Source organism: Entelurus aequoreus, linkage group LG12 (assembly GCF_033978785.1).
Source record: "Entelurus aequoreus isolate RoL-2023_Sb linkage group LG12, RoL_Eaeq_v1.1, whole genome shotgun sequence".
In the NCBI taxonomy this organism is placed as follows: Eukaryota; Metazoa; Chordata; class Actinopteri; order Syngnathiformes; family Syngnathidae; genus Entelurus; species Entelurus aequoreus.
The window spans coordinates 46,199,766-46,224,121 of record NC_084742.1 but is presented as its reverse complement, the minus strand read 5'-3'; the positions used below and the strand labels follow the sequence as shown (position 1 = coordinate 46,224,121).

The window sequence follows — 24,356 nt, the reverse complement described above, 5'->3', positions numbered from 1 at the left end:
TTGATTAGCATGTACCATGTGACCAAGGTTTAATGTTTCACCACAAGAGGGTGCTATTTTTTAACACCAGTAAGCATACTCAATTTATCAGCAGAGATTACCAATAAATTGGGGGAAATTAAGAAATGTTGGCTATTCTGCTTTTAGCATTTCCTGCTTGTATTTTGGAATAAAATCCCCAAACTAAAAAAAACACACCTTGTTGCATCCCAGACACAAGGAAAAGGACTAGGGGATAATCTGTGTTCATCATCTGCTGACTGAGGGCATCCCGTCTTTGCTGAGTGGCTGTTTATTAGTCTCTATTCATAACCCGGCTAATCCCAACTTTCGCCAGCAGCCTTCCTGCGGGTCTCGCGGTGACATACGTTGCCCCAAAAGTCCAAACCTGAGGTCCCCCCGACACGTCTTATCAGTGATGAAACGTCATGACGCTGTCATCATCCTCGCACAGTTGCATGACCACGCGGACATGGGAGATCTTCCTCACCGCCTTGTGGAACACCTGCTTCAAGTTTTTTGGCTCTTTGGGGAGCAGGCTGAAAGCACACAGGAGAGGACATGCATAATTAACACAGAATGGGAACTAAATTGAGCAAATGTAACAGTCATAAGTAGAGATGTCCGATAATATCGGCCTGCCGATAAATGCTTTAAAATGTACAAACCCCATTTCCATATGAGTTGGGAAATTGTGTTAGATGTAAATATAAACGGAATACAATGATTTGCAAATCATTTTCAACCCATTTTCAGTTGAATATGCTACAGAGACAACATATTTGATATTCAAACTGATAAAAAATTTTTTTTGCAAATAATCATTAACTTTAGAATTTGATGCCAGCAACACGTGACAAAGAAGTTGGGAAAGGTGGCAATAAATACTGATAAAGTTGAGGAATGCTCATCAAACACTTATTTGGAACATCCCACAGGTGAACAGGCAAATTGGGAACAGGTGGGTGCCATGATTGGGTATAACAGTAGATTCCATAAAATGTTCAGTCATTCACAAACAAGGATGGGGCGAGGGTCACCACTTTGACAACAAATGCGTGAGCAAATTGTCGAACAGTTTAAGAAAAACCTTTCTCAACCAGCTATTGCAAGGAATTTAGGGATTTCACCATCTACGGTCCGTAATATCATCAAAGGGTTCAGAAAATGTGAAGAAATCACTGCACGTAAGCAGCTAAACCCGTGACCTTCGATCCCTCAGGCTGTACTGCATCAACAAGCGACATCAGTGTGTAAAGGATATCACCACATGGGCTCAGGAACACTTCAGAAACCCACTGTCAGTAACTACAGTTGGTCGCTACATCTGTAAGTGCAAGTTAAAACTCTCCTATGCAAGGCGAAAACCGTTTATCAACAACACCCAGAAACGCTGTCGGCTTCGCTGGGCCTGAGCTCATCTAAGATGGACTGATACAAAGCGGAAAAGTGTTCTGTGGTCTGACGAGTCCACATTTCAAATTGTTTTTGGAAACTGTGGACGTCGTGTCCTCCGGACCAAAGAGGAAAAGAACCATCCAGATTGTTATAGGCGCAAAGTTGAAAAGCCAGCATCTGTGATGGTATGGGGGTGTATTAGTGCCCAAGACATGGGTAACTTACACATCTGTGAAGGCGCCATTAATGCTGAAAGGTACATCATACAGGTTTTGGAGCAACATATGTTGCCATCCAAGCAACTTTACCATGGACGCCCCTGCTTATTTCGGCAAGACAATGCCAAGCCAACGTGGCTTCATAGTAAAAGAGTGCGGGTACTAGACTGGCCTGCCTGTAGTCCAGACCTGTCTCCCATTGAAAATGTGTGGCGCATTATGAAGCCTAAAATACCACAACGGAGACCCCCGGACTGTTGAACAACTTAAGCTGTACATCAAGCAAGAATGGGAAATAATTCCACCTGAGAAGCTTAAAAAATGTGTCTCCTCAGTTCCCAAACGTTTACTGAGTGTTGATAAAAGGAAAGGCCATGTAACACAGTGGTGAACATGCCCTTTCCCAACTACTTTGGCACGTGTTAAAGCCATGAAATTCTAAGTTAATCATTATTTGCAAAAAATAAATAAAGTTTATGAGTTTGAACATCAATTATCTTGGCTTTGTAGTGCATTCAATTGAATATGGGTTGAAAATGATTTGCAAATCATTGTATTCTGTTTATATTTACATCTAACACAATTTCCCAACTCATATGGAAACGGGGTTTGTAATATCGGAAATGATCACTATCGGTTTCAACCTCCCGATTTTCTCGGGAGACTCCTGAATTTCCGTGCCCTTCCCGAAAATCTCCCGGGGCGACCATTCTCCCGATTTCCAGGGGCGACCATTCTCACGAATTTCTCCCGATTTCCAGCCGGACACCAACATTGGGGGCGTGCCTTAAGCGTCCTCTACAACCTGTCGTCACGTCCGCTTTTCCTCCATACAAACAGCGGGCCGGCCCAGTCACATCATATATGCGGCTTTGAGACACACATAAGTGAATGCAATCCATACTTGATCAACAGCCATACAGGCCACACTGAGGGTTACCGTATAAACAACTTTAACACTGTTACAAATATGCGCCACTGTAAACCCACACCAAACAAGAATGACAAACACATTTCGGGAGAACATCCGCACCGTAACACAACAGAACAAATACCCAGAACCCTTTGCATCACTAACTCTTCGGGGACGCTACAATATACACCCCCCGCTACCACCAAACCCCACCCCCCCAACCCCGCCCACCTGCTGTTTTGAGGCATGTTAAAAAAAATTATGCACTTTGTGACTTCAATAATAAATATGGCAGTGCCATGTTGGCACTTTTTTCCATAACTGGAGTTGATTTATTTTGGAAAACCTTGTTTTTGATTGATTGATTGAAACTTGTATTAGTAGATTGCACAGTACAGTACATATTCCGTACAATTGACCACTAAATGGTAACACCCGAATAAGTTTTTCAACTTGTTTATGTCGGGGTCCACGTTAATCAATTCATGGTAAAGTTACAACAAAATTAGGCATAATAATGTGTTAATTCCACGACTGTATGTATCGGTATCGGTTGATATCGGAATCGGTAATTAAGAGATGGACAATATCGGAATATCGGATATCAGCAAAAAAGCCATTATCGGACATCTCTAGTCATAAGAAGTCTTTTAAACTTGTAAAGGAGAAGAACTGAGTTTTGCCAGCAATCAACACTTCCCAAAATTAAGATCGTAATGATTTACTTGCATGAACATGAGTCACACAAAACCCCAAAACACTTTGGACTTGGCACTTCTTGTTGGTTTTAACCATTTTTTGCACACTCTTTTACCCAAACTATCGTTGCCTGCACCATTCCCAACCAAGCCTGTATGTAATGTTATACATTTTGGGAATGCATAACATTACCTCAGTTTTTCTTCTTTGCAAGTTGTTCCTGCCGCTGTTTCTCGGCTTGCCGTTTCTTGTACTGCGCTATCTCGGCCATCTGCAGCCCGTGGGCCATTTGCCTGTTGGAATGAAGTTAACAGCATGAACACTAAGCGCGCAAGTGCGCAATAGCACGGACGCACGCACACATACACAAAAACACACACACACAAACGCAAGGTTTGTTCCTACCCTGACTTAAGTTCTGGAGGTACAGGAAGAGGTTTGGTGAATCCGTCCCTCCCGACAAGCCAGTAGGTCTCCTCTGTTCCTTTTCCCTGAACGATGAGAAGAAGATGAGAAAATTACATCTTTAGAGGACATCAGCGGGACATCACACCTTGACCTCCATCTTCCCCCGCAACTCCAGCTTGTAGCCTAGATTGAGCTCGTGCAGGACTCTGACCGTGCTCTCATGCACGTGGATCCTGTAGGCTAGAAAAAGGCAAATTGAAGCAGATGGGAGGCAGACGGAGAAGGCTGTCATTGACACTCACGCAGGCCGCTGGACTCCATCCGAGAGGCAGTGTTCACCGTGTCGCCGAATAAACAGTAGCGAGGCATGGTGAGACCCACAACACCTGCTACGCATGGACCTGCAGCATGTGACAGAGTCGTTATGGCAACAAAGATACACTTGTCATTATATGACGTAGGGGACGGGCAGATTGATACAAGTATCAGTAGTATTGATACCAAGGTATCAATCAGTATTATATTGATACAGCATCCCGCGGCTCTAGAGTCACATGCGGCTCTTTAGTGGCGCCCTGGTGGCTCCATGGAGCTTTTTAAAAAATTTATGGAAATGGGAAGAAAATGGGGTAAAACATTTTTTTTTTTTGTAATATGGTTTCTGTAGGAGGACAAACGCGACACAAACCTTCCTAATTGTTAGACAGCCCACTGTTTAATATGTTTGATATGTTTGTGTTTGCTTCACTGGTGAGAGTACTTGGTGAGCGCTGTTTTGTCCTACTAATTTCAGCGGCCCTTGAACTCACCACTGTGTGGACTGTGACTCAACAGTTTGTTTACATGTACAACTTTCCCCGACGCTGCCACAGAAAGACGTGTTTTATGCCACTCCTTTTTTGTCCACCAAATGTTTTATGCTTTGCACAAAGGTTAGCTTTGTTGATGTTATCATTTTGTGTTGAGCGCTAATCAGGCATATTTGGTCACTGCATGACTGCAAGCTAATCAATGCTAACATGCTATTTAAGCTAGCTGTATGTACATATTGCATATTTGAGCTCATTTAATTAACTTCTGTGTATTTACTTTATTTTTCCATGTTTCATGACACATTATCTCTGTATGTAATATTGACTGCATTTCTGATTGTTGTTTGTGCACCATGTTGTTCCAGACCACAGCAAACGTTACCCAGCTTGCAAATATTGTAATAAATCCATTAGAAGAAGACAGCCTGACATTTTATTTAACTTGGACACACACATCTATACATTTGGCCATTTCCAGGAGTTATCTCACCCATTGAGAAGTTTTACCAACGTTGTCCAATGTTGTAAAAATGTGTATATTACATTTCAACATTTATGTCAAAGATGATTTGCGTCAGCCTGCAACACATGGTCATTTTGTTAGTAGGCTAATATAGCTAATTAGCCATCATTGTAACACTTATATAAGTCTTAATTTTTTGTGGCTCCAGACCGATTACTTTTTTGTATTTGTGGTCCAATATGGCTCTTTCAACATTTTGGGTTGCCGACCCCTCTATTAAGTGTTGAAATCAGTATTTTTCAGTTGTCTTATTTTGAAATGTTCAGTTTTGGTTGTATTGTTACATTGTTTTGTCTATATACCATATTGTTTACAAACAAAAACTTGGCAAACAGGAGGGCTTTAGCGGCAAAAAGCAAAAGATTCGTATAAGTCAATATAGTTTTTGCTTTTGTTTACTTCTTTTGCACTATTGACTTTATTTTTCTCAAATAAAAGCAGGTGTTCCACAAGGCGGTGAGAAGATCTCCCATGTCCGCGTGGTCATGCACTGATAAGACGTGTCGGGGGGACTTCAGGTTTGGACTTTTGAGGCAACGTATGGCACGGCGGGACCAGCGGGAATGCTTTTGTTGACATTGTTACACTCTTGCGTCTATATATTGTTTAATTGTTCACAAAATTGAATGATCTTGAAAAAAATCATTTAAAAAGGCAATAATTGTATCGCATCAATAACAAAATGTGTAGTATCGGCCACCCCTATTTTTTGTCTGCTAACTTTGCATCCACCTGTGTGCAGTCCAATGCGTATCCTGACGGGAACATCTGGCATGTGCTTCATTTTAAAGGTTCCCACAGCACTCAGGATGTCCAAAGACATGTTGGCTATCTCCGCCACATGCCGGTTACCGTTGGGAACAGGGACGCCTGACGCCACCATGTAGGCATCACCAATCGTCTCCACCTGTGGGGACAGGACAGGGGCGCCACAGTGCAGACCCTCCTTTTTTCATTAGCCCTCGACTTATTGTAGAAATAAAATTTATTAACTACTAATGAGATAATCTGCTTCGTCACCTAGTCCAAAAATCGATTGTTTTGTTTAGATAGCCTAGCATATGTAACGTTACAGTGTAGCAAAATTTGGAAGGTGTCACAGTAGTGTGCAAGCACTGCAGGAGAAGTGCAGATAAAAAGGTTTTACTAAGAGGAAATAGTAGTGGAATAAGGAAGTGCACACAAATGCCAAGAGATACAAGCAATGGGAAAGCTATGTTGCATGGCGGTTCTATGCACAAAGCAAAACACAAGCATATATGCTATATATCCAGAGGACAGGGCTGGTATATTTAGCATCCTGATTGGCATCCAGGAAAAGGTGTGTACTGATTGCCAATTAGGGACAGGTGAGAAAAACTAGCGTCGAGACAGGATAAATAGTGGCAAACGGGAAATGGAAACCAAAATAAAAGTGTTGTAGAGGAAATAAAACAATATACAGGAACATAATAAAAAAGTAAAAACCTGTCATGACAAACTGTCTTAGTTAGCTATTTGTCTATTACAGGGGTCGCCAACCCGTCAATCGCCATCGACCAGTCGATCTTTGGGACCATACAGGTAAATCGAAAAAGTCTTAGGAAAAAAACTATGACATAAGTGACAACTCCACCCGGAGAGTGATCAGCAGACCCCCAAACAGGCACGCATTTTAACCCCCAAACAGGCACGCATTTTAACCCCCGAATACGGCGGCACACTACACACCCTCGTCTCGCAAACGCGCATGACATGACGTTCACAAAAATCCTTGAGCTGCAACAATGCATTAAGGCTGACTGTTGCAACGCATCGGACATTTTCTAGCATCCAACATCAAACAACTATTCCCTAAACTACGACCATCATCGCCTGCCTGCGATGGGAAGCTAACAAGCCAAATAATAGAATCTGTGAACCTTGTTCCAAAGTACATATTTTGTGGTGATTTACTGTGCATACAAAAGTAAACATTGACATGTGCAAAAGGCAGCAATATGTTAAAACAAGACGGCAGCTAAAGAAGGACTTCCCTGTTTATTCCTTCTTTATCACGCAGGAAAAACCCGGCAGGTGAACAGCTGATTTTACTACTTCCGGCGCTGACATAAGACAACCATGTGACTTGCGTCCCATATGTAACCAAAGGATGAACAAATATAGTACAGTACTAAGAGAATAGTGGCCATAAGGTTGACATCAGCCAATAAAAACAGCACAAAGTTGTCTTTAAAAAACGACAACAAAATGAAATACATATATATATATATTTGTATATATATATATATATATATATACTCATATATATACTGTTTATATATATGTATATACATCTATATATATACATGTATATATATCTATATATATATACACATATATATATATATTTATATTAAGATTAAGATTAAAGATTAAAGGCCTACTGAAACCCACTACTACCAACCACGCAGTCTGATAGTTTATATATCAATGATGAAATCTTAACATTGCAACACATGCCAATACGGCCGGGTTAACTTATAAAGTACAATTTTTAAATTCCTGCCACACTTCCGGTTGAAAAACTCCTTTGGATATGATTTATGCGCGTGACGTCACAAAAGCAACGAAAGTGGTTGGACCCCATCGCACCCGATAGAAAAGCCTCTTGTTTTCTTTGACAAAATTCCAAAGTATTCTGGACATCTGTGTTGGTGAATCTTTTGCAATTTGTTTAATGAACAATGGAGACTGCAAAGAAGAACGTTGTAGGTGGGATCGATCGGTGTCTTAGCGGCTAAGTACAATACTGTAATATCTGTGATATTTGCATTAGTGTACTGTCTCTTTAAGGGTTTGGGGAACGCGCATGCGCGAGTGAGTTGGCGGAGAACTTGAGTGTGTGTGAGCGTGACTTTTGGCTAACAGCAGCTCGTGTATGTGTGTGCGTTACTTTTTGAACTACAACCAGTTACCGCTTGTTAATAAAGCGATTGAGCAATTTGTTTAATGGACAATGGAGACTGCAAATAAGAAAGTTGGAGCCGGTGGAGCGGCGGACTACAGCAACACCAACACCAGGAGGTTGTGTTGTGTTTTGAGCAGGATAATAGACGCACTACGGTGAGTCTAGCTTTGGCTTCCAAACATTTGATCGATTGCCCGTACGTGCGTGTCGATATGTGCATGTGACGTATGTAACTTTGGGGAAATATATGTTTCTTGCCGACTCTGATGGCGGCCGGGGTGTCGTCAAAAGCGTACAACGCCCGCCGCCGCATCTAAGTTAGCTACGCAGCTAGGTTAGCTTCTGTTTTTTTAGCTTCACCAAGCGGAATATTATTAATTGTGTATTTACATGTTCATGGTTTAATAGTATTATTGATCTTCTGTCCATCCATCCAGTCATGTTTTTTTTAAATTTAGTTTCTATCTGCATTTGAGACTGGCGCTATCGCGTTGGCTACGCAGCTAGGTTAGCTTCTGTTTTTTTAGCTTCGCCAAGCGGAATATTATTAATCGTGTATTTACATGTTCATGGTTTAATAGTATTATTGATCTTCTGTCTATCCATCCAGTCAGGTTTTTTTTTAATTTAGTTTTTATCTGTATTTGAAACTGCTGCTATCACGTTGGCTACGTAGCTAGGTTAGCTTCTATTTTTTTTTAGCTTCGCAAAGCTGAATTATTAATCGTGTATTTACATGTGCAGTCACTGTGAATGTCCATTTCGCGTTCTCGACTCTCATTTTCAAGAGGATATAGTATCTGAGATGGTTTAAAATACAAATCTGTGATACACAATAGAAAAAGGAGAGAGTGTAGAATCCAATGAGCCAGCTTGTACCTAAGTTACGGTCAGGGCGAAAAAAGATACGTCCATCACTGCCTCTCAAGTCCTTCACTGTAACGTTCCTCATCTACGAATCTTTCATCCTCGCTCAAATTAATGGGGTAATCGTCACTTTCTCGGTCCGAATCTCTCTCGCTCCATTGTAAACAACGGGGAATTGTGAGCAGCACTACTGCTTGTGACGTCACGCTACTTCCGGTACAGGCAAGGCTTTTTTTATCAGCGAGCAAAAGTTGCGAACTTTATCGTTGATTTTCTCTACTAAATCCTTTAAGCAAAAATATGGCAATATCGCGAAATGATCAAGTATGACACATAGAATGGATCTGCTATTCCCGTTTAAATAAAAAAAATTCATTTCAGTAGGCCTTTAAAGTACCAATGATTGTCACACACACACTAGATGTGGTGAAATTTGTCCTCTGCATTTGACCCATCCCCTTGGGGAGCAGTGGGCAGCAGCGGCGCCGCGCCCGGGAATCATTTTGGTGATTTAACCCTTATATATACTTATACATACATACATACATACATACATATATATATATATGTATGTGTGGGAAAAAATCAAAAGACTATTTCATCTCTACAGGCCTGTTTCATGAGGGTTTCCTCAATCATCAGGAGATTTTTGATGATTGAGGAAACCCTCATGAAACAGGCCTGTAGAGATGAAATAGTCTTGTGATTTTTTCCCACACATACATATTACGCTCTACCACGGTATCGAGCACTATTTTTTTGGATAATCTAATTAAGACATACATATATATATATATATATATATATATATATACATATATATATATACATATATATATATACATATATATATATATGTATATATATACATACAAAACAAGCAGTACCTTATAGACATCGTGGTTGCCAATGATGGCGTCAAAAAGCGTGTAGAGGCTGTTGAGCAGGTTCACCACCTCGATGGGCTCGCTGTTGGCTGAGATGGTAGTGAAGCCTACAATGTCACTGAAATATAGGGACACGCTGTCGAAATACTCCGGCACCACAGTGCCGCCCACCTTGAGCGCCTCTGCCACGGACCTGAGGAGAACAAAAAGTAATAAGGTCAGCTCATTCGTACATTTCCATTTTTACATTCATCCAATTTGAGTGCATATGTGAACTGAAAATGTTAAGTGCCAATTGAGCCACAGCCTGTAAACTTGTGCAAGCATGCGGCGGTCATCTCACGGAGGCAGCATCTGCGTCAGGAGCTTCTCCGTCTTCTGCTTCTCAATCTCCAGCTCCTCTGTCCGCTCCCGGATTAGCTCCTCCAGGTTTGACGAGTACTGCTCCAGCATCCGCAGCATGGAGTCAATGATGTTGGTCTTCTTGCCCTTGTTGATGTCCTTGAACTTGACAAAGAAGCCACCAGAGTGAGAAAATATCAAGATGTTGATGGATTTAACATCTCACATACCTGGTCAAAGATCTTCTCAAACCTGGGCCTCTTTTCCGGCTGTTCATTCCAGCACTGCTTCATCAGCTGAATGCATTCCAATGGAGCGCAGTCCAAGCTGACCACCGGACGACACAAAGGAGGCGGTCTACGCAGCTTCTCGATCACATCTGAAACATAATCCAAATGGGTGTCATTGCAATAACATTGTCATTGTAATTGCTGCATTAAAGGCCTACTGAAACCCACTACTACCGACCACGCAGTCTGATAGTTTATATATCAATGATGAAATCTTAACATTGCAACACATGCCAATACGGCCGGGTTAACTTATAAAGTGCAATTTTAAATTTCCCGCTACACTTCCGGTTGAAAACGTCTATGTATGATGACGTATGCGCGTGACGTCAATAGTTAAACGGAAGTATTCGGACACCATTGAATCCAATACAAAAAAGCTCTTCATCTCAAAAGTTTTCATCTCAAAATTCCACAGTATTCTGGACATCTGTGTTGGTGAATCTTTTGCAATTTGTTTAATGAACAATGGAGACTGCAAAGAAGAAAGTTGCAGTTGGGATCGGTGTATTAGCGGCTGGCTGTAGCAACACAACCAGGAGGACTTTGACTTGGATAGCAGACGCGCTATCCAACGCTAGCCGCCGACGCTAGCCGCCGACCGCATGGATGATCGGGTGAAGTCCTTCGTCTTTCCGTCGATCGCTGGAACGCAGGTGAGCATGGGTGTTGATGACCAGATGAGGGCTGGCTGGCGTAGCGCTAATGTTTTTATCATAGCTCAGTGAGGTCCCGTTGCTAAGTTAGCTTCAATGGCGTCGTTAGCAACAGCATTGTTAAGCTTCGCCAAGCTGGAAAGCATTAACCCGTGTATTTACAGGTCCATGGTTTAATAGTATTGTTGATTTTCTGTCTATCCTTCCAGTCAGGGGTTTATTTCTTCTGTTTCTATCTGCATTTAAGCACGATGCTATCACGTTAGCTCCGTAGCTAAAGAGCTTCGCCGATGTATTGTCGTGGAGATAAAAATCACTGTGAATGTCCATTTCGCGTTCTCGACTCTCATTTTCAAGAGGATATAGTATCCGAGGTGGTTTAAAATACAAATCCGTGATCCACAATAGAAAAAAGAGAGAGTGTGGAATCCAATGAGCCAGCTTGTACCTAAGTTACGGTCAGAGCGAAAAAAGATGCGTCCTGCACTGCACTCTAATCCTTCACTCTCACGTTCCTCATCCACGAATCTTTCATCCTGGCTCAAATTAATGGGGTAATCGTCGCTTTCTCGGTCCGAATCGCTCTAGCTGCTGGTGTAAACAATGGGGAAATGTGAGGAGCCTTTCAACTTGTGATGTTACGCTACTTCTGGTACAGGCAAGGCTTTTTTCATCAGCGACCAAAAGTTGCGAACTTTATCATCGATGTTCTCTACTAAATCCTTTCAGCAAAAATATGGCAATATCGCGAAATGATCAAGTATGACACATAGAATGGATCTGCTATCCCTGTTTACAGTACAGCTTGATTTTCATTTTACCTGCGGCCGAGTGATCCAGCATGCAGAAGGGAGGCCCTCTGATCACCACTTCCTGCATGATGATAGCAAAGCTGTACACGTCGCCTGGTAGAGTTCCGTGCAGGCCCGGCTGAACAGTCCTCAGAATCTCTGGAGCCGTCCACAACAGCTCTGCAAAGCGACGAGACGATTTACAAAAAGTTTGTCAAAACATTGTGGCATTCTCTAACCATCTACAGGGGCTTCCTCGTAGGGGAACCTCTGAGCCTCCAGAACATCATTGTAGCCGTAGTCTGTGATCTTTAACACAAAACGCCCGTCCACCACGCAGTTGCGTGACTTCAAACGGGAGTGGGACATACTACGGTGGTGCAGGTACTTCATACCCTGGGACAGAGAAAAGCGACATTTACATGAGATAGAAACATCACTCTAAATGCTAAGCGTATGTGCTGAAGTGCGCCAACTAAGACCTTAGTTTGCTGCAATGGAAACCATTTAAGTCGACATCCTTTGGACATAAGCAGTTGTCAAGATACCTGAAAATAGCTTTAACAAAGTTTTCAACCACGCGCTAATCTTTTTTCCAGCAGCTGATTATATTTTTATGCTTATTTGCAAGACATGTGTCGACATTTTAACAGCAATTGTTATGAATAGACCAGTAGTTGATGCGATGGTCGACTAAAACAGGTTGTCTGCATGAACTAGGTTGAATTATACGGGTTCCATTACACCAGCTTCTTGTCATTTATTTGATCACTAATTAACAGACCTTAATCAAATCCAGCAGCAAGGAAGACTTGAACATCCAGTCCAGCTTGACGTCATCATTCAGTAGCAGATCCTCCAGGCTGCCTCTGGAGCAGAACTCGGTTACTATGGCGAACACGCCGCAATCGTGGAAGAAGCCCAGGAAAGGGTTGACGTTTTCATGTCGCATGTCCTTCATCTGCCGGCAGACACGTCAAAAGCGTTGTTGTCACGTAACATCATCTGATAATTAACTTACCAGCTCAAACATGTCGATTGTTTTGGGGTTAATGCTGCTGAATGATCCATCTGGAAGCCTCTTCAGCCACGCCCAGTCCCCCTGGTGGCGAGAATGTGCACTTTTATCATAACGTTTACTGGAAGTAATGAAAATGGATGGATGGATGTTGAGGTTGCTGTCTCTGATTTGTCACCTCAAAAATGACCACGTTGGAGTTCTCGTAAGTGGCTGGGGATCGGGCAGAGGTGAGCGAGGTGAGGCTTCGCTCTGAGACACTCTTCATGCCACTCGCCCGGCTGTCCTCCAAGCTCAGCTTCTGGAAAACGGCACATACAATTACAAACAAAAGATGTAGATGTATGATGAATCAGTCAAGATGTGGGCGAACCTTGTTGCTAAGAGACGGGTTGATGAACGTGACATCCGCAAGAGTCAGTAGGATCTTGTTTGGACCCTTGACCATTAAGATCTGGTTGATGCGTCGCCTAGGAAACAAGAAACCATGATTATGATTGTTTGATCTTCCAGCCCGAGCCAGTTCAGACTTACCGGATAACATAAACCAGCAGCACAGTCAGTAAAGCAGCAGCAATGGCTGCAAGGGCAACGCTAATGGTGGAGAACAAATCCATGCCTGTAGAGCAGACACACGTAAGTGTCATTTTATCACCCACATCTTTCCCAGATGTGGGTTTAGATCCAAGGATGTCACTGTGGTTTGTGAAGCCCTTTGAGGCATTTGTGATGAAGGGCTATTTAAATAAACTTTGACTGATTGATTGATGACAAGATGTCCTGTCTCACCTTCTGAGCAGATGACACCAGGCGTGAACCAGCATGGGTCGTCCTTTCTGGGTCCATACCCGTGAGGAAAGTGAATGTCTTGACCGAGGAAGTTCACCACGTCGGCCTCCATGTTGAGTCTTTTATTACGCACGAGCCAGCGTTTTGTTGTATGCCAGTCATAGAGGAATACAAGGATAAAACATTTGCTAGCTTACTACAGTGGAGCCCGCTTAGGTCGGTCCCGACACGACGTGTCCAAATCATCAAGTGCCAGCAGGGACGTGCGGTCAGGAGAAGCGGAGGTCACATTTGTCATGATGAAAATGTTTTAAATGATACAAAAACATAAAATATTAATGTGTTCATTAAACAATGTTAAAAATGTAATTTATGTGTGATTATTATCATATTTAAAATGTTCTTAAGGAAAGTCACAACATTTTCACATTTCATGTTAAAATTTAATTTACCAGTCTCTTTGCACTGCACTTGGCCATATACAGCATATGCAAAAAATATAAAAACTACAAAAGCATCAATGCCTCAACTGGCGAGAACCTCACCGCATGTCACGCAGTCCCCTCCTACCTATTTATTTGTATTATTACAAATAAGCATGGTAGAATTAACCTGGATTCTAACACAGCAACTAAAAAATGCACCAAATTCATTTTTTTAACAAGATTTTCTGCCACTGTTCAAGGGATTTGCATCAACGGCATCAGCTTATTGAAATAGAAAATAAGCATAAATGGAGAAATATGATGACAAAAGTTAATTTATCATTCCCAATTTGCTTACAGTCACCAGAAAATGTGCTAGCAAAATATGCAAGCAACGGCTGGTTTCTATGCTAGATTTAGACTAAGACAAACCTTATTGATCCACAAGCAAAATTGTTCCACACAGTAGCTCAGTTACAAAGAATGGAAAGGATAATACAGGTATAAAGTAGACTAAAGATGTACCATAGTAGCAATATAATATAACATGTAATATTTACATATTATATATACAGTATATACAAACCCAGTTTCCATATGAGTTGGGAAATTGTGTTAGATGTACATATAAACGGAATACAATTATTTGCAAATCCTTTTCAACCCATATTCAATTGAATGCACTACAAATACAAGATATGATGTTGAAACTCATAAACCTTTTTTTTTTTTTTGCAAATAATAATTAACTTAGAATTTCATGGCTGCAACACATGCCTAAGTAGTTGGGAAAGGGCATGTTCACCACTGTGTTACATGGCCTTTCCTTTTAACAACACTCAGTAAACGTTTGGAAACTGAGGAGACACATTTTTTAAGCTTCTCAGGTGTAATTCTTTCCCATTCTTGCTTGATGTACAGCTTAAGTTGTTCAACAGTCCGGGGGTCTCCGTTGTGGTATTTTAGGCTTCATAATGCGCCACACATTTTCAATGGGAGACAGGTCTGGACTACAGGCAGGCCAGTCTAGTACCCGCACTCTTTTACTATGAAGCCACGTTGATGTAACACGTGGCTTGGCATTGTCTTGCTGAAATAAGCAGGGGCGTCCATGGTAACGTTGCTTGGATGGCAACATATGTTGCTCCAAAACCTGTATGTACCTTTCAGCATTAATGGCGCCTTCACAGATGTGTAAGTTTCCCATGTCTTGGGCACTAATACACCCCCATACCATCACAGATGCTGGCTTTTCAACTTTGCGCCTATAACAATCCGGATGGTTCTTTTCCTCTTTGGTCCGGAGGACACAACTTCCACAGTTTCCAAAAACAATTTGAAATGTGGACTCGTCAGACCACAGAACACTTTTCCACTTTGTATCAGTCCATCTTAGATGAGGTCAGGCTCAGCAAAGCCGACGGCGTTTCTGGGTGTTGTTGATAAACGGTTTTCGCCTTGCATAGGAGAGTTTTAACTTGCACTTACAGATGTAGCGACCAACTGCAGTTACTGACAGTGGGTTTCTGAAGTGTTCCTGAGCCCATGTGGTGATATCCTTTACACACTGATGTCGCTTGTTGATGCAGTACAGCCTGAGGGATCGAAGGTCACAGGCTTAGCTGCTTACGTGCAGTGATTTCTCCAGATTCTCTGAACCCTTTGATGATATTACGGACCGTAGATGGTGAAATCCCTAAATTCCTTGCAATAGCTGGTTGAGAAAGGTTTTTCTTAAACTGTTCAACAATTTGCTCACACATTTGTTGACAAAGTGGTGACCCTCGCCCCATCCTTGTTTGTGAATGACTGAGCATTTTATGGAATCTACTTTTATACCCAATCATGGCACCCACCTGTTCCCAATTTGCCTGTTCACCTGTGGGATGTTCCAAATAAGTGTTTGATGAGCATTCCTCAACTTTATCAGTATTTATTTCCACCTTTCCCAACTTCTTTGTCACGTGTTGCTGGCATCAAATTCTAAAGTTAATGATTATTTGCAAAAAAAAAAAGTTTATCAGTTTGAACATCAAATATGTTGTCTTTGTAGCATATTCAACTGAATATGGGTTGAAAATGATTTGCAAATCATTGTATTCCGTTTATATTTACATCTAACACAATTTCCCAACTCATATGGAAACGGGGTTTGTAATATATACTGATATATAATAATATATAAGTCAGTCTAGTCAGTCCTGGTGTTTCTACTGTACCTGTGTGTTGGTTTCAACTCCCAGGACAGTCCATCTGTGTCCAGTAGGACATAATCCAACAGAACGTTTCCAGAACCATCAAACTTCATGGGATGGCTGAAGCCCTGCAACATGAATAAGATGCAAAAAAGACGTATTTTGAGTCACAAAACATTTTCCAAAGTGTACCTCAAAGCTGTGGCTTTGCACTCGACGAGCCACATTTCCACCAGACATCCACTGCTTAGAACGTCCGACTTGCTGCACGGCATGAGCCACTAGAACCACGGAGCTGTAGATGGTTCCAAAGAGAGGGGACACCTGCAGGGCCAAGCAGGATGTTGTAGACGGGAGTAGGCCTTATAGACGCCACCCTACTGACATCACCTGTTGGGGCTCTAGGGTTTTCGCCACTTCGCCGTTCCCCATGGCCTCTTTGTAGGCCTCGAAAAACGACCCTTGGAGCGAGTCAATCGTGACGGTGAGCACGGCGTCGTAGGCCCTCAGCAGTTTGTGGTTGCTCCTCAGCGCCGGGAAGCTGACGTTGCGGTATGGAAGGCTGTAGAGGATGGTGTCATAGGGCAGGAATAGCAGGGAGCCGTCGACCATGTGCATGTCATGAGCCGTCTCCAGGAGGAGCTTCTGAAGCTCGCCGCCTATCAGCGCTGAGTGCATACAGAGGACCACCACTGAGGAGAAGACATATGTTTGAGGTGAAGTCTTTTTAGGTACAAATAAAAAAGGAGATCCACCTCGTATTTCTCTCATCTTGCGAACTTTGCCCAGAGTTCTCCTGATGCCATGAGGTGTGTTCTCCATGACACTGACCAGTCTGACAGAAAGACCCTGAGCACGGAGGGAATCGGCCACCTAAAAGATGAACACAAGCAGTGAATGCTACCAAAAATGTGTTATATACTTTATTTAATTTTTCATTTTGAGCGTTCATATTTATTATATGGGCCATTCTACCTAATTGGTTCAAAGTGAGGTTGGAAATATTTAATAATGTTTTAAGTTGTATATTCTCAAAACCTTGTACAAGATATGTTGTACAATATCTTAAGGACACATTTCTAGAAAAAGACCAGTCAACTTGTATTCTCAGAATATTTGGGAATGTTTTTCCTCGCCTCAAATTTGTCACTACCAAAACATTGCATTCAATTATGAATTAAAACAATTCTCCTATCCTGTTATTCTGCTTACTTCCCTCACGTAAAAATTATTTTAAAAAATAATTGAGGTTTTTCACAATAAAATCCATTAAAATGCAACACTAAATTGGCCCTAGTGTGTGAATGTGAGTGTGAATGTAGTCTTATCTGTGTTGGCCCTGCGATGAGGTGGCGACTTGTCCAGGGTGTACCCCGCCTTCCGCCCGAATGCAGCTGAGATAGGCTGCAGCACCCCCGCGACCCCGAACGGGACAAGCGGTAGAAAATGGATGGATGGATAAAATGAATTTAATTCTTCAAAATCGGTATGCAATCTTTCTTTCTAAAATGCCAAACACTGATTAGATTGATTTCAGAGTTAATGATTTATGAAACTGAACATACATTTAACCAATCAACATAATATTTTAGTTGATAACTCAATCATTTATTTTTTGTAAACACCCAGTGTTTCTGTATTGACCACTATTTTTTTCGCAAGGTTTTATCATATTCCCTCAACCTTATTGCTTGACATCTACTTATAACATGCTCAATGTTGGAAATATTAAAAACATATGTTTTGTGGTCAATAAAATCCTTTATTTTTGGAGAAAACTGCTAATATCAGTTGAAAATAAGTACCCACGTGGGTTCAGTATTCAGTTAGCGGTTAGCACTCGTGCCTCACAGAGAGAAGGTCCTGGGTTTCATTCATGAGCTTGGGGTCTTTTTGTGTGGAGTTTGCATGTTCTGCCCGTGACTGTATGGTTCTATCCGGGTACTCCGGCTTCATCCCACCTCCAAAAACATTCACCTGGACATAGGCCCCTCCCACCTCAAAGACATGCACCTGGGGATAGGTTGATTGGCAACACTAAATGGTCCCTAGTGTGTGAAGGTCAGTGTGAAAGTTGTCTATCTGTGTTGGCCCTGTGATGAGGTGGCCCCATGTCCAGGGTGTACCCCGCCTTCCGCCCGAGGGCAGCTGGGATAGGCTCCAGCCCCCACGCGACCCCAAGAGGGACAAGCGGTAAAAATGGGTTTATTCAGTATTCAGAGAAGAAGAAAACACTTGACATTACTGTCAGGCGTCTGAAATCTGATGTGCATTACTTTGGCTACGTTTACACTGGACACAAAATCTGATTTGTTTTGCCCTCAAGTGACACAGATTGTATATTGTATGCTCCCAAGTGCTTCAAATCTAATATTTTCGTATGGGAATTATGGGCCACAACCGGAGCTAGTCTGAATCAGTTTGGAATCTGATCTTGTCAAACGTGACTGCCGTCTAAAGGCAATGTACATGTTTGCGACTTTTACGTTATCTTTGGTCGAGCTATGTCATTCGTGTGCGCAACACAATCACTTTCCTTTTCGCAATGATCTTATTCCTCCTTCTGCAGTTGTCTTCCATCATCTGACTGGTTCCTCCACAAACAAAGCCACGGCACAAAATTCCTTGTTCATTTACAAAATGCAGTCAACTTCCTTTGTTTTCACTTTATCGAACTGTGCATGTAAGTGACTTTGAGGCCACATTGGGGCCTGTGTGACTTTATACTGGAGTCTGATAAAGATCGCATTTTACTTATAAGATGTGGTCCACAGTGGACTAAAGTGGACCGTCCACTTTAGTCTTTGACCTCCAGGTCTAGGGTTAACCTTCCTTTGCTCCCTGGCCAATAAATCTTCCTTTCTTTCCTTCTTCAAATATTCTTGGTGTTTAACTGGATCAGCCTTCTCTCTGTCTTCATATTCTCTCAAACTTTCTTTCTCAATGTTTTATTTAGTTTTGGCATGTAGGTGTCTTGATTCTATCTCTCTGAACTCTACAATTACAGATAAAAAAACAGCATTACATTAAAAACATTCGTATTTGTTTTAAATAGATGATTAAAACGATGATTCTTGAAGACAATCACTTATTTTTGTGAACACAAGTATTTGAAAACGGTAGGATTAAACCACTTTCCGTTTAATCTTATCACTACCGAAATGATCATGTCATCACCGAAACTTTGTCATATAAGTAAGTAAAGTACCTATGATTGTCACACACACGCTAGGTGTGGCGAAATTATTCTCTGCATTTGACCCATCACCCTTGACCACCCCCTGGGAGGTGAGGGGAGCAGTGAGCAGCAGCCACGCCCGGGAATCATTTTTGGTGATTTAACCCCCAATTCCAACCCTTGATGCTGAGTGCCAAGCAGGGAGGTAATGGCTCCCATTTTTATAGTCTTTGGTATGACTCGGCCGGGGTTTGAACTCACGACCTACCGATCTCAGGGCGGACACTGTACTGTATGTTTCGGTAGTGACAATTCTAGCTAAGTTTGACCATAACTAAAATATTCTAGCAAGCATATGGCTAGCAAACACATATTTGAAGAGTTGTACACACATAAAAAAATAATATGTTGCATAAAAGCTGAAAACATTTACATAATTGAAGAGAATATGTGTTCAGTAGTGACCATTTTTAAAAACACACACTGATTTCTAGACTTTGGAACACATGTATTTAAAAACTATAGGATTAGGTTACTAAAATGCAGCCATGAGGGGCAGAAATGTAATGTCACTTCCTGGTTAAAAAACAGCAGGGGTGTGGCCTAAATCTAGAATCAGCCACACCTCTGAATTTTTGTGTTAAATAAAGATAAAAACTAGGGGATTTTTTTTTGTTGCAGTTTTTTAATTTAAAAAGGAAACCCACAATAAATCTGTCTTTCAACCTCTGTTTAAACTTTGTCATAAATATATTTTAAAGTACACCATTGAAACAAATATAAAACATGTTTTAAATTATATTTTCATAAATGGAAATTTAGGGGTCACGATTGGGGACAGCTACTTCTCAATAGAAAGTACCCTATAAAAGATGTATCTATTCTTCTTATCACTATTTCAATTAATGCCCTGGATCGGGGGTCAGCAACCCGCGGCTCTTTAGCACCGCTCTTGTGGCTCCCTGGAGCTTTTTCAAATATGGGAAAAGATGGGGGAAAAATATATTTGTTGTTTTAATAATATTTCTGTGGGAGGACAAACATAACACAAACCTTCCTAATTGTTAGAAAGCCCACTGTTTATTATGTTTGTGTTTATGCTTCACTGATGACAATATTTGGCCAGCGCTGTTTTGTCCTACTAATTTTGGCGGTCCTTGAACTCACCGTAGTTGGTTTACGTGTACAACTTCCTCTGTCACTGCCACAGAAAGACGTTTTATGCCACTCCTCCTTGGTGTCATTTTGTCCACCAAACGTTTTATGCTGTGCGTGAATGCACAAAGGTGAGCTTTGTTGATGTTATTGACTATGTGGGCTCTGTACCGAGGATGTCGTTGTGGCTTGTGCAGCCCTTTGAGACACTTGTGATTTAGGGCTATATAAATAAACATTGATTGATTGATTGATTGACTTGCGTGGAGTGCTATTAATCCAAGCTAACATGCTATTTAGGCTAGCCGTGTGTACATATTGCATCACTATGCCTCGTTTGTAGATCTATTTGAGTTCATTTAATTTCCTTTACTTATGTCCTCTGTGTATTTAATTTATATTTGCATGTCTCATGACACATTATCTGTATGTAATATCGGCTGTATTTCTGATTGTGTGCCATGTTGTTCCAGACGACAGCAAACGTTACCATGTTGTTCCAGACCACAGCAAACGTTATCCAGCTTGCAAAGAGTGTAATAAATCCATTACAAGACAGCCTGTCCTTTCCTTTAACTTGGGCACAGATCTATACCTTTGGTGGTTTTAAGCCAGTAATTTCCAGGAGTTATCTAACCCCTCTGAGACACTTACTTAATGTGTTGCCTTCATTATAACACTTACATAAGGCTTTTAACTTTTTACGGCTCCATACAGATTAGATTTTTGGTCCAATATGGCTCTTTCAACATGTTGGGTTGCCGACCCCTGCCCTGGGTTTAAACAAATCATCATATAATCCCAGTAAAAATCCAATACTCAATTGTTTTAATAAACCCTCCTTTTGGTAAAGGCACAGCCCTTTGGATTAATTTGGTAGAATGCCCCATATATGCATCTATTTTGTATTTTATTCATATTTGTTTTGTATTTCATGTTTAGACGCCTCCAACCTTGGTCGCCGTGTCTACCCAGATGTCATCCGAGGAAGAGATGATCCCCACGTGAGCCCACTGGAAGTACCGCATGATTCTCACCAACACCCACGTGGGCCTCGGCATGGAGCGGCCAAAGGTCGGGTGGCTGCGAGTGTCGTCCATTTCGTAGCCGATGCAGCTCCATGAGAACAGAGCCTGACGGAGGTGTCCATTAGCACGTTTTAGTTGTCTAAGCTTGAAAACATGACTTACTTTGTTCCAGCCTTTGCTCAGCATTGAGGCAGCATCACAGTAGCCCGGGTTGATAGGTCCGACATAAGCCGAGGCTTTGGTGTGGAAAGCCACAAATGCCTCCAGACCTCTTGAGGTCTCACACGGCTCCTGAAGAATGACAGTCATGTAAAGATCATCGAAAAACAACAATGTTCTCTATTGTGTTAAGAGCCTACATGCAGCACAGTGTAGTCAAAGGTGTCAGTGTGGGACAGCAAGGGGTCCTTGTTGATGCGGTTTACAGCCAGCTGTGCTGCGACAGTGGGCAGGGCCTTGGAGAAGAGCGGGTCACAGCTCCAGGGTCCCACCACCCCGACACGAAACAAAGTCCCATGGCCAGGGCAGATCAGCGCGCAAAATAAGGCCAGGGCCACCAGGAGGAGACGTCCATGTGGGGATGAGGGGTGGTTTTGCTCCTGCTTCCATGTTGTTAGAGAGAGCAGACTCTGCCATTCCATTCCCAATTTGAGCTTCTAGAGCTCAAAATAAAATGGATGAAAATGATTTTGCGCCCTGCAAACAAAAGGTGGACTTTGTTCTAGAAAGGACACATGGAGGACAGAACAGAATCATGCAGTCCTACTGGACAACTGTACCTTCTTCTTTCATTTATTTTTTTTTAGTCCTCGGCTAAACTACATTTTTAGTAATAAAGTAGTTTTAATGCTAACCTTAAAAGCAGACCCTCAACCTGAGGAGCAGTAAGCAGAATCCGAGAATTTCGGCCATGAAGAGAACGCAGATTTACCCTGTACACAACTTACATTCATGGAGTATTTTATTGAAGTATACATGTTATGCCTCCCCACTGGGCTCCAATGTCATTTTAAAAGTCCCTAAAATGAGCAGGATATGACCCTAAAATAGAATACAGACACAATAATTCAATTTTAATAGCACTAATACAATATGATCATTAAAAATTGTTTTATTCTGAAAACAATATCAAATCAAACAAGCAAGTTTTTATTCGGCCTTAACATATTGTAAATTGTAACTATATTTATTTTATTATATGAAATATTATTCATTTATTGTTACCTTAACTAAGTTCTTCTCAAACACAGAGGGGCTGAGAAGGATGCCGGGCCCGCGAGGGACCCCGGGGAACATGCTTTATTAGTATCATGCTTTAAACCCTGCTTCACAAAGCTAAAATATGCTCATTGCAGCCATTAATCCTAACTTCCTCATTTTGATAAAAAAAATTAATTCAGCGCAAATTTTTGTTTTGTAGGTTAAAGTGTGTTATATACTGTATTGTGCTCTTGAGTTCATATAATTAATCAATTCAAATATATTATTATTTATTGAGTTTATTTAAAATGGTTCAAGTCGGTCTAAAAATGGTTTGTTTAAATAAGAATAAAATATTTTTTAAATTTTCAGGCAAATTGATGCATGTTACATTTTTTCTGACAGACTAAAAGACAATGTTAATAAAGTAGTTCTTTGTTGCACATCGATCTATATTTCTTTTTTTCTCCTTTATGGTAATAATTATATAATGTTATGCAGAGGTGTACGTACAACAGTTTTATAGACAAATTATACTAATTATAGCCAAAGCAGAGTGTGGGACTGCAAAATGTTTTATTCTTCCTAGTGGGCATAATAGAATACTATTGAGAAGTACTGCTCAAACTCAAAGATAAGATGTGTATATTTTGTTCAGATAGCTAAGCATTTATTGACCAAAATTGTATCTTAATGAACAAAATTGATCAAAGGGGTCCTTGTATCCTTCAATTTGGACACCGCTGCTTAAGACTACGGACAGCAGACGTGTCCATGCTGGTCTGGCATGGCGCGGATTAACTGGTATTGTCGACTGACCCAGGTGTAATTAAAATGTAGAAAGGCCTACATGTGATCTCCAGCTTGAATGAGCCTAGGTCATCAAAGCAATGTTGCGTAACAATATATAAAAGTTGACAGACAGAAATGCATGCAGTTCAAACAGTCTCAAGGATATTCTGTTGGAGAGGTAATCTGATAATTCATGTTGTTTGTTCACTTGAGTAAATGTTCCATGAATGCACACTCACTTTTTCAACACTAGTTGTGTATCAATTCAGTTATTCACGGTTGTGTCAGCTGCTCCTTGGCCTACGTGACACCGGAAAACAGGTTCATGATTAGGGTAAGATTTATTTACATTTATATTTGCAGTTTAATTCATTGGAATAGTTAGTACTCGAGCCACTACAATTGTATGTTTGACAAACAAATCATGTGAGAGTGGGGGGTCACTAACACAAATTATTTCTCCTAAGCAGGTAGGAAGGCTTTTTGTGTTTTGCAAATTTAAATGCGTATAATTCTCATTCCCCATTGCTTCAGTATTTTCATCTTGAAAATTCCTCGGTTTTTATTTAAAATGCAAAATGCATTCAGTCATTATTTAATGGTTTAAAGTTTCCTACCGTGCTGAGAAGAGACTGAAGCATCCTGCATATTCTGATGCAAAGACAGGTGGGTGTGTCCTTCAAAAATTCCAGGGTGCAGGGAAATACTGTAGTCCCAACATCCAGGATTTAGCGGTCTCCCTGCGAGGAAATAATATACACACAACTCAGTAGGAATGTGTAGAGGAACACACAATGAGTTTGGTTAGGTATGCACAACCTGCCCTGACAGATTAGTTGCAAT

The 24,356-nt window shown here is 41.3% G+C and overlaps 1 protein-coding gene across 8 annotated transcripts; it reads right to left on the bottom strand.

The window, feature by feature from the left end:
- Positions 1–24,307, bottom strand: gc2 (guanylyl cyclase 2). Of its 8 annotated transcripts, none has more exons than XM_062066096.1 (25): positions 24,131–24,307; positions 21,881–22,177; positions 21,684–21,812; positions 21,447–21,626; positions 16,916–17,033; positions 16,551–16,852; positions 16,353–16,484; positions 16,185–16,288; positions 13,541–13,659; positions 13,286–13,370; positions 13,125–13,221; positions 12,930–13,052; positions 12,755–12,835; positions 12,518–12,694; positions 11,973–12,129; positions 11,764–11,913; positions 10,227–10,375; positions 9,998–10,161; positions 9,655–9,847; positions 5,704–5,878; positions 3,939–4,037; positions 3,782–3,876; positions 3,634–3,719; positions 3,421–3,521; positions 1–539 (listed from the first exon to the last, which is right to left on the bottom strand). In XM_062066096.1, exons 1-24 carry the CDS (start codon positions 24,152–24,154, stop codon positions 3,422–3,424), a joined length of 3,336 nt encoding a protein of 1,111 aa, XP_061922080.1. In that variant the 5' UTR covers positions 24,155–24,307; the 3' UTR covers positions 1–539; position 3,421. The 8 variants fall into 8 exon arrangements, 6 of the variants coding, with proteins under 6 accessions (XP_061922080.1, XP_061922083.1, XP_061922078.1 ...); XM_062066099.1 differs by lacking the exon at positions 3,421–3,521 and adding an exon at positions 23,753–23,813 and having other exon boundaries at positions 21,881–22,217; positions 24,131–24,267; XM_062066094.1 differs by lacking the exon at positions 3,421–3,521.
- Positions 24,308–24,356: the final 49 nt, after the last annotated feature.

Coding starts and splice junctions, on each gene's coding strand:
- gc2 (XM_062066094.1), bottom strand. CDS start 24,154: ATGCTTCAGTCTCTTCTCAGCACG. Junction 12,695..12,754: donor CAATCGACATGTTTGAGCTG/GTAAGTTAATTA, acceptor GTCTGCCGGCAG/ATGAAGGACATGCGACATGA. Junction 10,162..10,226: donor TTGAGAAGATCTTTGACCAG/GTATGTGAGATG, acceptor TTCTTTGTCAAG/TTCAAGGACATCAACAAGGG.